The 17,017-nt window shown below is 38.5% G+C and overlaps 1 protein-coding gene across 1 annotated transcript in view; it reads right to left on the bottom strand.

Moving 5' to 3' along the window:
• The window catches only part of RSF1 (remodeling and spacing factor 1), a 63,011-nt gene that overhangs the window by 28,766 nt on the left and 17,228 nt on the right, over positions 1 to 17,017 (bottom strand). The window contains exons 2-5 of the mRNA XM_051778654.1: positions 9,965 to 10,056; positions 5,537 to 5,629; positions 4,678 to 4,883; positions 2,625 to 2,782 (exon numbers count right to left, since the gene is read on the bottom strand). Coding sequence (XP_051634614.1) covers positions 2,625 to 2,782; positions 4,678 to 4,883; positions 5,537 to 5,629; positions 9,965 to 10,056 — 549 coding nt within the window. The remainder of the gene's footprint in view (positions 1 to 2,624; positions 2,783 to 4,677; positions 4,884 to 5,536; positions 5,630 to 9,964; positions 10,057 to 17,017) is intronic.

Raw genomic sequence — 17,017 nt, 5'->3', positions numbered from 1 at the left:
AGTACAGCAGTGAAAGATGCATCTATGAGGCACCAGAAATGGTAACATTTTGAAGGCTCAGGACTGTTTTTTTCCCCCCACTCAGAGAGCCCTTGTAAAAAAAGAAAAAGCCGCCTCTGTAAAGATCTTTAACAGTGAAAATGAGATATTTTTTTCTGTCTGAATTCTTTCAGCTTCCCTACACTTCTGTCTAAACTTTGTCCAACCATTTCTTCCCTTAACCTACTGCTTCCTCCCAAACTTCATTAATGATCACCAGAATCCCAAAACTTCTCCATACTGAAAACCAGCAGACGTTCTACAGGTAAACTCCGTGAACTTCTCATAAAGCATTTCATATATATACAAAATTACTCAGTCAAAGCACAAGTTTTCTTAATGCTATTTGAGTCAATCAATTAGGCCAGCAGAAAACATGTAAGCACTGGGTCAGTTTACCATATTTTTGTATGAACTAATTTAATGCTGCATGGAAAGTGGACAAAGCAAACAAGTACATATTGCAAACAGTAACATATTCTGATATGTTTTCACTGTACTTTAGAAGGGTTTTGAGTGCAATCCTTGGACTACAAGGAAGAAAAACTATAGCTTCTCAACTGAAAGACTTTAAGTAGTGCTCTGTGAATACACTGACAGCACTTCAATCACTGCAAATGTAAATAATTTCATTATTCACTACATATATGAGACAGAGACCTGCTGGAGTGAGTCCAGAGGAGATCACAAAGATGCTCAGAGGGCTGGAGCACCTCTGCTATGGAGATGGGCTGAGAGAGTTGGGCTTGTTCAGACTGCAGAAGAGAAGGTTCTGTGGAGACCTCAGAGCCCCTTCCAGTACCTAAAGCGGCTACAAGAGAGCTGGAATTTTGACAAGTGCCTGAAGTGACAGGACAAGGGGGAATGGTTTTACACTTAGAGAGGGCAGGTTTAGATTAGATATTAGGAAGAAGTTTTTTACAATTAGGTAGGTGAAACACCTGCAGAGGTTCCCCAGAGAGGTGGTGGTTGTCCCATCCCTGGAAACATTCAAGGTCAGCCTGGACGGGGTTCTGAGCAACTCTCATACAGTTTAAGACATCTCTGCTCATTGCAGGGAGGTTTGACTAAATGGCCTTTAAAGGTCCCCTCCATTCCAAACTATTCTGTGGTTCTGCAACTGGTGCTTAGGGGTGATTTTGAACCAATACACAGCCTAATGCAAGCACTGAGCCAGGTGAGTGTGCCACAGGATTTGGGGAATTATCTACAAGGTGGACATTCATTGAAATGTTTTCAAATGACTGCTCCTGAATTCAAGGTAAAGTAAAATCGTATCTGAAGAAGAGATGTCAATTAGATGATTTGGCTTGATTGAGACAAAGGCAAAATCAATACATGGAATTAGTTCTGCAGTGTCAGTAACCATGCAGGTTGTGCTGGCACTTACATATGGAATTAGATATTAGCAATGTCTAAGACTGAGAGACAATTCTGCTGGTGATTGTCACAATTTACTGCCATTTCTACAATCTTCTTTTAATACTTCCACAACTCCAAATTTATCTAAATGTTTCATTTATTTTTTCTGTTCTACACTGTTTGTTGCACAAAGAATGCGAATAAAATGCCAGGTCTTTCTCTTTGGTATTCAGAATCAAGACAGGCCCCAACTAATTCCATATACCAAATTAACTCATACACATTTGAAAAAAAACACCTACAAACACTCTGTAATATTTAAATCTTGTTTCTGATTGTGAAAATATTTTCCTGTATTTTAACAAAATAATAATACAAGGTAGTAAAACTGGTGTAGAATTACTTGGGATAATAAGATTTTAGCTTTTTTCATGACCTGAAAAAAGATCAGATTCTTATAACATAAAATACTTCAAGCTAACTGATACTTAATAAAACCAATGCACAAACCAACAAGTCAGCAAGTTAGTAGATTATGTGCAATGACATGATAATAAGGAAAGAAAAAAGTTCTTTGCTTTGATCTTAGAGATCTTTTCCAACCTAAATGATTCTGTGATTCTAATAACAACAATACAGTGGAGATAGGTAAGGACAGCTTCACTTCTACAGTATTTTAGTATTTTTAATTGTTTTAACTTAATCTCATGTCTTCTTGAAAAATCATGTTGATTGTGAAACATTTGAGGAAATAACCTATATTTGTCTGATTCAAACTCAAAAGCAAGAATAAACACCACACCCAATACTATATTGATTTCAATCATGGCATTGCACGAGCAGATTTTTTTCTTTTTCAAATTTTAATGTTGCTAGAACAAGAAAAATTTGGCAACAGTTCAATGCCCCACAAAAACATACAATGATGAGTATTTACAATATTATACAAAGGGTACAGCAAAAATAAAAAAAAATTACCTAGGAAACAATTTGTACATAGCTCTCTTCTTATAAATAAATTCTTGAGCTTAAATATGCGTTAAAAAACTCAAAAAATATTTATAATTTCAAAGGATTCAATATTTACTTGATTTACTTTGAACAGAAACATTTTTTCTCTTTTTTAAAAAGTCCTAATCTAACACAGTAACTTTTCATGAGGCTGAAAAGTCTAACATTGCCACACCACAACATTTAAAATTTGAGATAAGAAGGCAGAAAACCTTGTGTAGCTGCTTCTTCACCCTTTTTGGCATCTTCATCTTCTATGCTTGGACTTTCACGTGATGAGTTCTCCTGCTGAGAATTGTTATTTTTCAACAGGGCAGGATCAATTTGTGCTTTCAAGAGCTCAAGGGTCTCAGCAAGCTCATTGCGGTTTCTAGAAGTGAAAAACATACAGTCTGATAAGCCACTTACTTACCCCAAAAGGATTCATGAAAAATAAACAAACATTATCTCCTTAAATGACCATTACCCTGAACACCTTATAGAGTTATATAACGAAAACACAAGCACAGTGAAATGCTTGTCCAACCTGAATGGCTGGAACTTTGCAGTCAGAAGCCTTCACATTTATCCACACCAAAATAAAATTATGTTTTTGGAAGGACCTTATCTACCTATCTATCTTAACTCAATTTCTGTTGGGTCTGGATCCAAGCTGCTACTATTATTCTTGTATTCATTATCCTACTGCCAATCCTCACTGATTTTACTTTGCTATTTCTTTTTTCTCTCAACAGAGAAGTTATAGCTTTCTGCTCATGCACCAAAGAAGCAACCACACCATTTAAGCGAAATTTTCGAAAGCAACTAGCAAAACAATTTAGATACTTTTTGCAAGTGTGCATCCTAAGAACACGTAGCAAGCACCACCAAGTTGTCTAGAAAACTCCAGCTATTGGAGTTATGACAGCAAGAAAACGTTGGTGCACATCTGTAGAAACGTGAATCTTAGTTCACTGTAACTCCTTGTTTAAACTGCATATCTAACTGTTAAAAACCCTTTATCTATAAAGAATTTGAGCCATGACTGAACAGAGTCATTGTTTTCATAATGGACTAGAATAATAAGGTTCTCACATTTCTTTTTCAAAGCCAATGTTCAGTAATTTGTTGTCTCCAGATTTACAGAAAGAAAGGAGGCTTGCAACAACCCTGAGATGTGGAATCTCACGTTTTAAAACCATTTCAGATTTCTCAGTGCATTACTGTGGCTTTCTGCTGTGAGTGTGGAGTAGAACCCTGATTTCTTCCACTTTTGACAATGATCTTTGGAGTCTATAAAGCACAAAAGAGATAAACACCGCTCAGCTCTCGATCTGTTTGCTTACATACATTTACTTTATTCACCCACAGCAGCTGTCTAGATGTAACCAGAAGTAATGCTAGTAAGTTTAAACTAAAGTTATGGCAGTAAATAACCTGCAGATGGTTTGAGTTGGAATGGACTTTCAAAGACCATCGAGTTCCAACTCCCCTGCCATGGGCAGGGACATCTTCCACTAGACCAGGTTGCTCAAAGCCCCATCTAACCTGGCCTTGAACACTTCCTGGGGTCGGGTAGCCACAAGTTCTCTGGGCAGCCTGTGTCAGTGCCTCACCACCCTCACAGTAAAGGATTTCTTCCTAACATCAAGTCTAAACCTGCCCTCTGTGAGTTTGAAGCCATTACCCCTTGTCTTACCAGTACACAACTCTGTAAAAAGTTCTTCTCTGACTTTCTTGAGCCCCTTTGTGTTCTGGAAGGGGCTCTGAGGTCTCCCTGGATCCTTCTCTTTTCCAGGTTGGACAACCCAAACTGCCTCAGCCTGTCTTCATAGGAGAGGCTCCAGTTCTCTGACCATCTCATTGATCTACTCTAGATTCCCTCCAACAGGAGCAATTGCAATATAATTCCCCCAAAACCAAATCTGTCCACTTGCTACTTTCTGAATAAAATTGAAGTTAAAGAAGCAAGAGTATTCTATTTTCTAAGACATTTAGCTGGCCAGTATGGAGCCGTCATTCTTAAGAGTGTCCTCTTGGTACCCTTTCTATATATTCATTGTAGCTCAATTAAGCGGGAAAAAAATTATATGATAGCTGTTACCAACAAATCAGCAAGTTATTTCTCTATATGATTTTTCACTAGAACACAGATGTGAAGGCAGAAAATCCCACTGTTAGGAGTTCTACTCTGTGAGAAACAAAGAGTTACTGAAATATATTTCTGAGTCCCAGCCACAAATAGTTAAAAATCCTACAAAAAAGGAAAAAAAAAAAAAGGAATACCTAACAATGCACTTCCATGTGGATCCATCCTGGTCATCCTGTTCTTCTATGTACATCCTGACATTATGTTCTTGATCCAGCTGATACCAGTACATCAGGCCATCCTTGTCCCGACCAATGGGCTGCAGACGCATGGCATCAGCATCCTCCTCGTTAATGATATTCTTAAACTTGAGATTGTCATCAAACTGACATTCACAGAGATACTGAAAAAGTGAGAAAGTAGAAAGACTGTTAAAATATCGAAAATATAAAGAGAAAGAAGAAAATCAGTTCACTTCCTTTCAGTGTAATTTGGAACTTCGTTTTAGGCCTCTCCCTGTTGGATCTGTGTGTCAGCTGTAGCTATCAGTTTTTTCCAGACCATGTTGTTTTTAAATGAGAGACAAGGTTTGTTTTGTTTTTTCTGGCCAGCTTAGAAAGCTTATTCTAAATTTTATTACATAGTACAAGCTCTCATTCTACACTAAAAGTCATACATAAGTTGGAACCAACCCTGACAGTTTTCTCAAGACTTGAAAAGATTAAGTCCTATCTTTGCCTTTGGAATTCAGAGAGATAACATACATTTTTAGAAGTGTAGACTGCAAAGACAAATAGCTGTTGAAAAAACAGTAAGCACAAAACTACTGTCATACAAAGTGTGAAAAATATGCAAACAAAGTGTTACATGCTGTTTGGGCCTATCCCACAATAATGAATATGATGTCTGTTCCAAGATCAGCTCTCTATTTAATACATGCACTTATGGTTCCATCAAGCTGAATTTGCAAGACATTTGAGTGAGGAAGCTAAATCTCCAAGATACTTGAGTGAGTGAGAAAAAAGTAATTTAGAATCTTAGTTGATGAATGTGTACCTTCAGAATTCCCAGTTTGCACTCAACACTCATTTCTAGGTATCCTTTTTTTTCCATCTCCCAAGCCCAAGTGCTGTTGAATTCTTGGCATATCTGTCACAAACAAAATAAGCAGATTTCCAGGGTTAGGAGATAAAAGCAACTTTAAACTTTTTTATTAATAGTACTTTACTGTGGTAACTCATTATACATAATCTCCTTGGGATTGCAGTCAGAAAGCCTCACACAAAAAATAAAACTGAGGTAGGTTAGAAAGCACTGGTGCACTTCCATGGAAGAGCAGATCATCAAGGCCCTGATCACCACCACATTCTCCAAACACCCCAAATTAGATAGCATATCTCTGGATTGGGAAGGTATTCTTGTCTTTGCTGTGCAAAATATTTCACATTTTGCTATTTCTGTCTGTTTAGAATATAAATTCTCTGAAGTAGACAGCATTTCTTATTACATCTCCTTACAGCACTTAGCACATAAGCTGTCAGGGTCTCTTGGGGTCCCCTAAGTCCTTCAACTGTACTGCAGATAACAAATGCAACTGCTACTCACTCCACGTGGTGGAATTATTATTCTTCAGAAAATACCTTGGGCTTTAAGGAGTTTGATAGATATTTTAAAATATTTTAAGTATAGCCAATTTCAATTTACTTAAAGCAAATAAATTCAACCACACCAATACGGGGGAAAAAACTAACACAAAAAGAAGTGGCCATAGAGGATAAATAGATTGAATCAGCATGAACTCCAATAATAAAGGTGGAGAAGGAATTCCCTCTCCTCCTAAACAACTCAGACAAGCTTAAGACAGCTCTCATGATCAGAGACAAGCTACTCATCAGCTGAGGACACGTGGCAGGATCTCCAGTTGGTGAGGCTATTCCAGTGGAAATATCCACGAGGAGGTGAAAGCTGATCACAGCTACACTACCAGCTGAGATTATTTTGAAGTGTCATTGCTGAATCATGATTGTCCAAACCAACACATGAGGTGCTGCTGCCCTTCAGTCTGCAAGGAGGGACTCAATCAAAACAGCATAGTCTCCCAATCACCAAATTATTATTAAAAACAAGATACAGTCACCAAGCTACTTAGAAACCTGTCAATCACATCTGAAAGCAGCATCTGGAAATCACATCTGGAAACAGCAGCAAAAATAACCCTACATTTTACCCACCAGAAACACAGATCAGCAGATCTACCTGGACTCCAACCAAGAAAAGGGGCTGCTACCCCTCCACTATCGCCTGGGCCACATTACTGACCCTCCACAATCCCTAGTACTAACACCAGTTCTTAAGTGGCCCAAGGGTAAGACTGCAGTTAGATCACCTCAGCCACCACAAATCATACTGTGACTTTAAACTACAACCTACAGAGAACACCAAAGAGCACTCTGGTCACAAGGGATCCTGCTGAAGAGCAGATTTTCTTGCTCTGAGGTTAAGGAATACTACGCAGGGACTTCTCTGATGCAAAGCCAAAGCTCACAGCAGGAGACAAACGCTGCCCACTCACAAAATGAGGTTTCTCTACTTTTCTCTCATATTCAACTACATAATGTGAAGAACACTGGGAAACTATACATCAAAACCCTTGCTCAAGGCATATGCCAGTTGCTGTTCATTACTTACTCATTAAATATGAAAGCAATAACGAGAAGCTTCATGTGCTGTGGAAGTGTGTGACTGTCAAAGCAAGAGCTACGAGACATCAGAGCTGAGGAAGTATCTGTTCAAACTGAAATGACTACATTTTGACAATTAAAACCCAGATAATTGTGCTTTCTCTTGACAAGTACTGTCACAACCCTGAACTACACATCTCATTGATTTAGGCTCTGCTGAAATCTTGTCTTTGCCTTCACTGAGGGTATGTTTCACACTGATCAAAAACCTGCTGCTTGCAGGAGCAGCTGGTTTCTGCAGGCTAAAGGGTGGTCAGCACCTTCCCACCCTGAAAGAGATGCTGGAACAGCTCACTCTCTCAAATATTTCCAAAGAAGCTAGATGGCACCCGACACTTACTATTGGCATGTTCGAAATGTTCACTTTAAACAACAAAAACAGGAAGGTGAAAGACATAGCAGAGGAGCCTGTTTGGGTGGGACTACAGATGCCTGAATTCTAATAATTGGAAAAGACAAGTGTATCCAGAACATGCTGATTTTGGATTGAAGGTTCCAAATGGACCAGTCCAGAGAAATCTTATCTGTATAAAAATGCAAAATATGTTTGACAATAGTCAAATAGAACATTTTGTCAGGAGACAATTCAATGTGACTTAACTACTTGCTTCTCAAAGAACAGCTAAGATAGACAGTTCCTTGTAGTTTTTGGAACGTTTAGGACAAGCCATTTCTTTATGTTGGTCATACATGACCACATACATTCCCTATATAGAGGAGAAAAGTCAGATTCCTGGAGCCCTACAGCCATTTTCTGCCAGAAAAAGACTAGTGAGCATGCTGGTGACTTGGGTGGTTCACCTCCAGAAGAGGGAAGGGAAAGAACTCTCAACTATCATGTTCACTTCCTATCCCAAAATACATTCATCTGTCAAAATACCAGCCATATCTTAGAGACAATTTTTATCATACTCTTTATAAGCACAACAGTCAAATGAAATACATTTAAAAATAGTTGGTATATAAACAAAACATAGTAATACCTACATATTCTTAATATTTGTGCATGTAAGTCCTCCACAAAAAGTTTCTGCCTAAGTAAGAACATGGTCACATCTAGAAAATGTCAAACCCTGTTTTAGCAAAGAAACACATTAGTAGTTTCCAACAAAGGGAAAACAGGTCAAGTTCGCCTCTTAGAGTGTATCAATAATATGTGGAACAATACTGCTGGTATCAGGGAAGAATGCTCTCAGTGGTCTCACATCTTTTCAGTTTTTCCTGGCTTTTGTGACATTTCCCAATGCTCTTCCTTGTTTTTCTAAATTAATTATACTCCTTTGAAATTGGGACAATATTAGCATACCTTTCTAATTAGTTATAGTCAAATTCCTTTGTTCTTCAAGGTTACTTTGAACCACTGTCCAGAATAGATTTCAAGTTAGCTCTGGAGACTGTTAAATGAAGTCGAATTTATTAATACTTACTCGGTCTTAACAGGGGTGTAAGGGAAGGTTTCCTTACTGCTTCCCCATCCTTTCAGTGCCTGCTGAATAAGATTTTCCAAACTACTCCCTCATAAACTTGTTTTATCCCTCTGCTTTCTCCTTACAACACAACTGATAAGTGGCTTCAATGGGGTACATAAGTTCTCGACTCAGAGTTGGGTTTTCTCAGCTTGTTGCAATGGTTTTTGGGTTTATTAGGGAATTTAACATAATTCAGTAACCACAGTACTTGGTAATACAGAAAGTATACAGAAGTTATATACATTATTACATAATTATTTTTTAAAAATATCATCGATACTTTACAACTGGGTAAGGGATTAGAGTTAATTTAAGACTCTTCACCAGGTTATTCCCCAACATATTCCCAGTCCTAAAAACTTTGTCATCTTAAGGCTACACAAACCTCAAGACAAATCCCTGTCTCTGTAAAGCTTATACATAGCACTTGAGGAGGTAAACTGCAACTGGATTTGTCAAATGCCATTATTTGTACAGTTGCTATTACCATGATGCTGTATTTCTAAGCAAGATGTGATTGTGGCTGTACAGACAATAATAAGATTGCAATTCTGTGGATAGAAAGACACATGGAACATATCCAGAGGGGAAATAGTAACCTATTAATTTTGACTATCCATATATTTTTATATTCTGAAGAAGTGTATATTACTTAAACTGAAAACTATTTGCATGTGAAGTGTCAACAATGGCACAGCAGCAATTCAAATACCAAGACAGAATTATGTAAAACAACAGGATGCTCTGTTTTTACTGATGCATAACTACATTTTCATCTTAGCTGTGCCATTCTGAGCATGTAGATATAAATCACTGCAATACCTTCTTTTATTATTAACACGTGCTAAAAGACCTCTATATGGTTAGTTCCTGTATGAATACCAACCAAATCACATTAAATTATATCCACGATTGATATACAAATGAATTGTTACTGTGTAAATCTCTCGGCTCGATTTAGCCCACTTATAAGCTACTAAATCTTCTTTATTTAGTGTCTTAATGCTCAAAAAAGTATTTTTCCTACCAAGTATGAAGGTGGATACTCTTTTACATGCAGAAGATAATGCCTATTTTCAGATATATTTTTACACAAGCCTAGGCAGACTGAAAGTTAAGCTGGGATCTGATGCAACTACAGTCTGGGCACACACATCAATGCTGGCCACAGCACAGCCCAAGGCTCACTATAATTCATACCAGGTATTGCTCACACAACTACTCATCATAACCATATTCCAGCTTTGCAGGATAATACAATGTGCATATTGTACCTTGATCAAATATTTTTCCCATCTGTCTGCTGTGACAGACTTCCCAATCTTTCTCATCAGTTTCAAGTGAAGCTCCACCAATTCTTTTGGAACTGCAGTATTAAGAGAGAAAAAGAAAAAAAAAAAAGAAGTTGTTAAGTCTGGTGCAAACATTCTTCAATGCCAAATACTGGTAACACTGTGACAAATTCAGAAATTTTAATAAAACACAGGAACTTCAAGCCTGCTGAAGAGCAGCCCGGCAACTGAGAGATGGAATAAAGTTAATTTAATCACATGAGTCTTTTTGTTTATATTTACATTTAGGATAATCATTGCCCTTCCTTCAGTTCAAAGAAACAGACCTCAGTGATAAATACGTAACAATTTTGGCAGTGTTAAAACCACAACTGGACAGAAAGTACTTCAGTCAAACACCTACAAAAATACTACCACTTGCAGCACACCCGCAGCTGCCTCCAGAGACTCTAAAGCCATATTCTGCACTATTTCTGGAATATCACTGAATCCAAACTCTTTTTGGCTGGATGCAAGGTATGGGAGAAACGTTCCAGAAACTCCGTCCTCATAGATGTAGCTTTGCTATGTACTTACTGTCTTTTGTACTGGAGGGACAGAGGAGGACTCCAGATATGGGGCTTGAGGAATGGAGGCCAGAACTGCTGCTGAACACAGCTGCACCACCACTGTCACAGAATCAAAGTCTTCCAACCAAATTTATACATCTCTTAGTGTGCACTCCTCAGAAACAACTTCAACAGCTCATCTTAGCTCACATCTGTGATTTATGAATCAATGTGGCACCACCAAGTGGCAAATTTGCAGAATGCTAATTTTATAAGCTAGTGAGTAGCAAAACTTTAAAAAAAATATGTAACTGATGATTATTAATCCAACTCTACATGACGTTAACTTTCTCATTTCTAATTTTCTGAGAAAAACTTAAGAATTAACTTGTCAAGTATTTTTATTTCTCTACTCTTTGCGTACAATTTTATGTTCTAAACACATTTTCATTACTCTATGCACACACACGTTAAAACCTTTAAATCCAAGAACTTTTATTATTGTAATTTATGATTATGATTATGGTTTTTCAGCTGGTCCAATAGCATTATTTGACACAGGATAAACAGCTGGGACACCAAATGTGTTTGTTCTAAACTTGAACATCACTGAAACGTTCTTTCTTTTACTCACCTATACAACATTTGAATACCTGTATGTATCTCTTAGGTGAACTTGGCTTCACCTAACCTCTGTCTTTCAATTATATGCCTCTATTTTCAGGTGAATACACTGATTTGGTAAAATACTAGTCTGATGAAAACGCTTGTGTTGTTTCAGAAATAAATAATCACTGCTCTAGAAGTTTTATACACAAACTCCTTCAATAAATAAACACAGGAAGTATCAGCCTGGTTCCCCAAAAGAGACCTGTTTTCAATGTAGATAATTCATATGCAATTCTAAACTAGCCCTGTTTTTCTCTTTTAATGCATTTATATTTAATATTTCCACTGCAATTGCATATTGAAGACACCTAGCACATATTCTCCTTGCTTTTCCTGAAAACTGATGCTTTTCATAATTTTGAACGGAACAAGATCGAAGGACTTAACCCCAGTAAGTGTCAAGCACTTGGCACTAACAAAATTAAGGACAAAACGCTTTATACACATGAGCAATTCTATCAAAGTTAACTCATACAGCTAAACATCAGTTTGTGCTTGTGTGACATGGAAATGACCCAGAGTATTCAAAATCTTGCTGAATCAAAGCTTTTGTTTTTAACCAGATCTCTTTTTTATGAGTACATACTGATAGGAACTCTAAGTTTCAAGAAGTACAGGTGATTAATTTCAAATGATCTAATGCCTAGTCACCAAAAAAATCCCTGCTAGAGCATTTGCCTTAGAAAAAATGGAGAACACTAAAAATTACAAAACCTGAGTAATTTGCACACCCTTGGAGGTCAGCACTTCCTGTGAGTTGTGTTAGTACCTAAAGAAACCTCACTTCTTTTTCCGGATTCAACATTTCAGCTCTTGCATTTCTAGGATCTTCATGATGTATAGATGTGGTTACTTTTGCAAACTTCACAAAACATTTCAAACCCATTCTCTATTTATTACCCTTTCAAGATGCTTTTCACATATCACACAATATTAATGACCGGATTTCTCAGCTGGCTTTTCACCAGGTCCTTAGTAAGCACTTAAAGAAATCACATCCTATCCTCCTGGTTTAAGGAAGGAGGTGGGAGGAAACTGCTGTCTAGAGCATGAGAAGTACAGCCTGACCAGCCAGAGTGCCTGAACTACCACAGGAGCAGAAGCCTGCAGGACTGAGAAACAAACTCTATATTCAAACCAAAGTAAATGTAAATACTACATGGATCACACACGGCAGTATACACCTGACTTGTCCAGAAATACCAGCTAAGGGAGCTCATGTAAGAAGGCTAAAGAGTGGTGGAAAATCCCTCCTTTCCCAGAGCACTTACCTGGTAAGGAATAGAAGTGCACTAGTAAACACAACTAACAATTCAGTCCTCTCAGAAATGCATTGAACCTGCATAACTTGAAACACTTCTGTTCAGAATACACATAGAATTCTTGACAAGAGTTCATTGAACTTGTATGGGACATCAGTAAGGATCATTTTTACAAAACTGTTCTGTCCTACATGTAACATTCCAAAGAGAATGAACATGAGATGTAATTATTTTGGGTTGTGTTGTTGGCTGGTTTTGGTAAATAACAGTAGAATATCACCTCCTTCAAAAAATTTCATCTCTATTCAAGCAGGACCTGCATCACCCATTTCAGGAGCTCGCATAAAAATGTTCTGCATTTGTTAAAATTTCACGTAAGGGAAGGAACAATACCTAGCATCTTTCTTGCATAATTGCCATTCTGTGTAAAGTTCTGGCCAAAAAAGTGTGATGGAACACATACAAAAAAACCCCTGAATCTGAATGAACTTCTCAGTCTTTCATGAAACTTTGATCTCTCTGTAAAGTTATACAGGAGCTCTCTAAAACCTTCATAGAATATACTTAAGCGGTGAAGAAAACACCAGGACTCCTCACAGGGCTAGTAGAATTTGTACAGCACTATTGTAAAAGAAGAACTGTTTCAAAATATAATTAAACCACGGTGCCATCTGCTAGATATTAAAAAATATAGACTTTTCATAGGAAGAAGTCATGAGCCAGGAAGAATGAGTCACTGTATATACAATTATAAGGCTTCTGGTGGAGTTCAGTTCATTTGTTAAGTCCTGCACTTTTTCCTGGAGGGCAGGCGCTTGTCTGGTCTTACACAATATTCTTTGAACACTATTCTGTCTACTCCAGCATTCCAGGGATCATCCCATACATCAGTAACACATTTCTAATAAATTTGGGAATGAAAATTGAAATGGAAGAGAAAAATGTACGAACATGTGAAAACCCCTTAATCTGGTTAGAAAAGCCGTAACTTTCAAACACCTGCACAACCGCAGATTAAAGACCTAGTCGTGGGTACCCATTAACACCTTCCCATGTAACCATAGCCCCATTTCACCCCTACTTAATTTCCTTGCCAAAATGAATCACAGCTCACCTAAAAAAACCCTGAAACAGATGAGGAAAACAGAAAACGTACATGACAAAGTCCAGAGGGAGGATAGGGGGAATCTGTTATTTGGAAAATTATTACAAATAAAAACCCTTCATATCAGAGCAGATCTTGAGTGCTGGACATAGAGAGGAAGATCAGAACCACGATGTATGCAGAGCACCTAGTACTGATGTGGATTGCAAAGCTGGTGCCTCCTGTCCTCCTCCAGGGATAGCAGAAGAGAACTCTGAACCCTTCATGCTGAGGGGATTTAGGAGAAGGGAACAAAAAGTAAAACTGTGGGATGCAAAGCCTGCTGGCAGTTTTCATGCTTCATGAACACAAACAGGTCCTCCCAGCTATACTAGTAAAGCCATTTTCCATGCTAACTTGTTTTGGCAAGTGGAAGAAAAAAAATGACTCATAAGACATACAAATATTTCCATTAACTGTATGTTCTTTTTCATCTTTCTGCCTTGACCAAAATTAGCTCTGCATGCTATGACTTCACTGTCAAATAAAAACATGCAAACAAGTGTTCAGGTCCCTCTGCTGTGAATGCTGGAGGGAGTCATCCTGGAGGTACATCCAAAGGCAAGAGCATCCACTCAGACATCAATGAAGAGTTAGTACATGCTCAATGTCGAATAGGTTGCCCAGAGAAGCTGTGGATGTCCCACCCCTGGAAGTGTTCAGGCCAGGTTGGGGGGGGGCTTGGAGCAGCCTGGTGTAGTGGGTGGTGTTCCTGACCATGGCAGGAGTGTTGGAATTAGATGATCTTTAAGATCCCTTCTAACCCAAACCGTTCTATAATAATTTACCACTTAGCCCATCACACACTAGCCATGCAGATAATTCCCTTTACAGACAGGTCTTTAAGCATAATTTTTTTTAAAACCAGTTGGCTGCATCCCCTACAAAAGGCACAAGAGTCCTTAATAGACAAGTGACCATATTTCCAGCATCTTTAATATTTTCCTTCATTTCTTTGTGAAGTCTGAAGTTCCATGAGCACCCTGAGGCAGCAAACACTTTGTCTTCTAGATTAGTTTCAACCAAAGAGAAGTTCCTCATCTCTTTCATTACACAACTAGCAAACTGAGGAAAAGAAAGGGAATAGTATCTCCCCTTCGGCATCAGCACTGGTTTATGATAACATAAATTTTCTTCTCAAAGAACTATCTAACTTGTTTCTTATCTCAACTCTTAGTAAAAACAAAATGGGAAAATCTTGTCATTGGTATGTGTTAAGAACTTTACACATCAGAGAGAAAAATGACAGCCTTGGTACGAACTTGGCATGATAAATAAATGAAAGGACAAAATCTCTAGTTTGAACCAGGCAAGGAATTACAGTGAACCTCTGACAAAAAACTGTGGCAATAAGGAGCTCCATCTTCATGCAGCAAGCTTGGCATAAAAAAATAAATTGGAAGCATGTGAACTCTGTAATGATTCCCAACATGAAAAAGCAGTAGTTCCTGTTCCAAAGGACAACCTAAAGATCCTATTTTCTATCTGAGTCACTTGATGAGTATTACCCTAACAAGTTGTATGCCCGTAAAAAAAAGACATGCAGGAAAGGGGAAAAAATATAACTGCTCTGCCTCCTGAGTGAATGAAAAGAGCAATTAAACATGCTGTAATTAAACCGCAGATCAAAATAGAATGAACAAGTCACCAAGTAGCAGTTTTATATCCTGTTCCTAGAAAGATTGTTGGCAGGTATTACAAACAAACAAACCATGCTCACATTTAAATGACACTGTTATCCTAGGAAAGTACTTTGAAATCTGGATGCTCAGCAACTAGATCATTTTCATACAAATATCCCAGTACCTTTATCTCTCTTATCTGTACAAATACCTATCAGAAGACTCCCCGCTTACCTGGACTATTTGGAGCACAGGCCACTCTAACACTACTCAGCAAAGGTAAGGTTTTTATCTTGCTGATAAATCCCCTTCCACCCCTTCCCATGTGAGGATCCCAGCACACCACCTCTTTCACTGTCGTTTGCAAATTAATTGTGACCAACATGCACAGTGCTTTGAACAGGGACCAAAATGTTTTCTCCTCTCCCAGTTCTTTTAGTAAGTTGTGTCACCAACATAATAGACCTTGCTATCAGAGCTGTACTCTGACTTCACTGCATTAGTCCAACCATTAATCCAGTACTGCCAAGTCCACCACTAAGCCAAGTCCTTAAGTGCCATATACACGTGATTTCTGAACACTTCCACGAGGGTGATTCCACCACTTACCTGGACAGCCTGTTCCAATGCTTGACAAACCTAATATTTTTCCTAATATCAAATCTAAACTTCCCCTGGCACAACTTGAGGCCATTTCCTCTTTTCCTGTCACTTGTTACTACCTGGGAGAAGAGACCAACATCCACCTGGCTTCAACTTCCTTTCAGGTAGTTGTAGAGAGCAAGAAGGTCCCCCCTGAGACTCCTCCAGAGTAAATACCCCCAGCTCCCTCAGCCTCTCCTCATCAGACTTGTGCTCCAGATCCTTCCCCAGCTCCACTGCCCTTCTCTAGGCAGCACCTCATCCAGCACCTCAAAGTCTTTCTTATAGTAAAGGGCCCAAATTGTACTCAAGGTGTGGCCTCCCCAGTGCCACGTACAGAGGGACAATCAATGCCCTGGTCCTGCTGGCCACGCTATCGCTGACAGAGGCCACGATGCCATTGGCCTTCTTGGCCACCTGGACACACTGCTGGCTCAATGTTCAGCTGCTGTCAACCAGCATGCCCAGGGCCCTTCCCACCAAGCAGCTTTCCCAGCCACTCTTCCCCAAAACCACAGCATTGCATTGAGCACCCTTTCCTCCCATTTTTTTTTTATTCTATCATCTTCCCTTGTCCACAATTCAATCTGATTATGTTTGTGCTCTCTAATGCCCACACTACCATCAGTCACTTTCTCAGTATATCTAAAGCTGAGATTAAAACAGTCATTTCCATTGTCATAGGCATAACTCTTGAAGCTGGAGTTAAAGACCATACCAACATAAACAAAATCTCCAGAGAGTTGTTTTTCAGCAGTCTTTCAGTAGTTAGAAGATGGTTTAATCTTTCACAAGTCCCCTCTGTTTCATTCTCTGGCTATTAAGTTCCTAGGAATGTTGGGGACTTTTTAAACTAATATATTAAGCAACAGCGGAGAGGTTAAAAAAAGCAACAGTGATGTTAGAATAAAGCATAAAATTCAGGAAGAAAAGCATGTTGTACTGTGCAGTGAAGAAGAAACTGAGACAGAAAAAAAATTACTTTGAAAACAATGCAGGAAAAAATAGTACGATCTATTTTAGAAACCGGAAATATCCCAGGAAAGACTGCAAATGAAAGCCCAGTTTACTGCCTCAAAAAATGTACTGAATAAAAAATGGAGTCCAGTCCACAAACTCAGGACACGTGAAGAGCAACTGAGAAAAAT

This window comes from Manacus candei, unplaced genomic scaffold, assembly GCF_025592945.1.
Source record: "Manacus candei isolate 608988 ecotype Guabito, Panama unplaced genomic scaffold, ASM2559294v1 h1tg000014l, whole genome shotgun sequence".
NCBI classification, from domain to species: Eukaryota; Metazoa; Chordata; class Aves; order Passeriformes; family Pipridae; genus Manacus; species Manacus candei.
The sequence above is the reverse complement of the archived record's forward strand: the minus strand, read 5'-3'. Positions and strand labels throughout refer to the sequence as shown.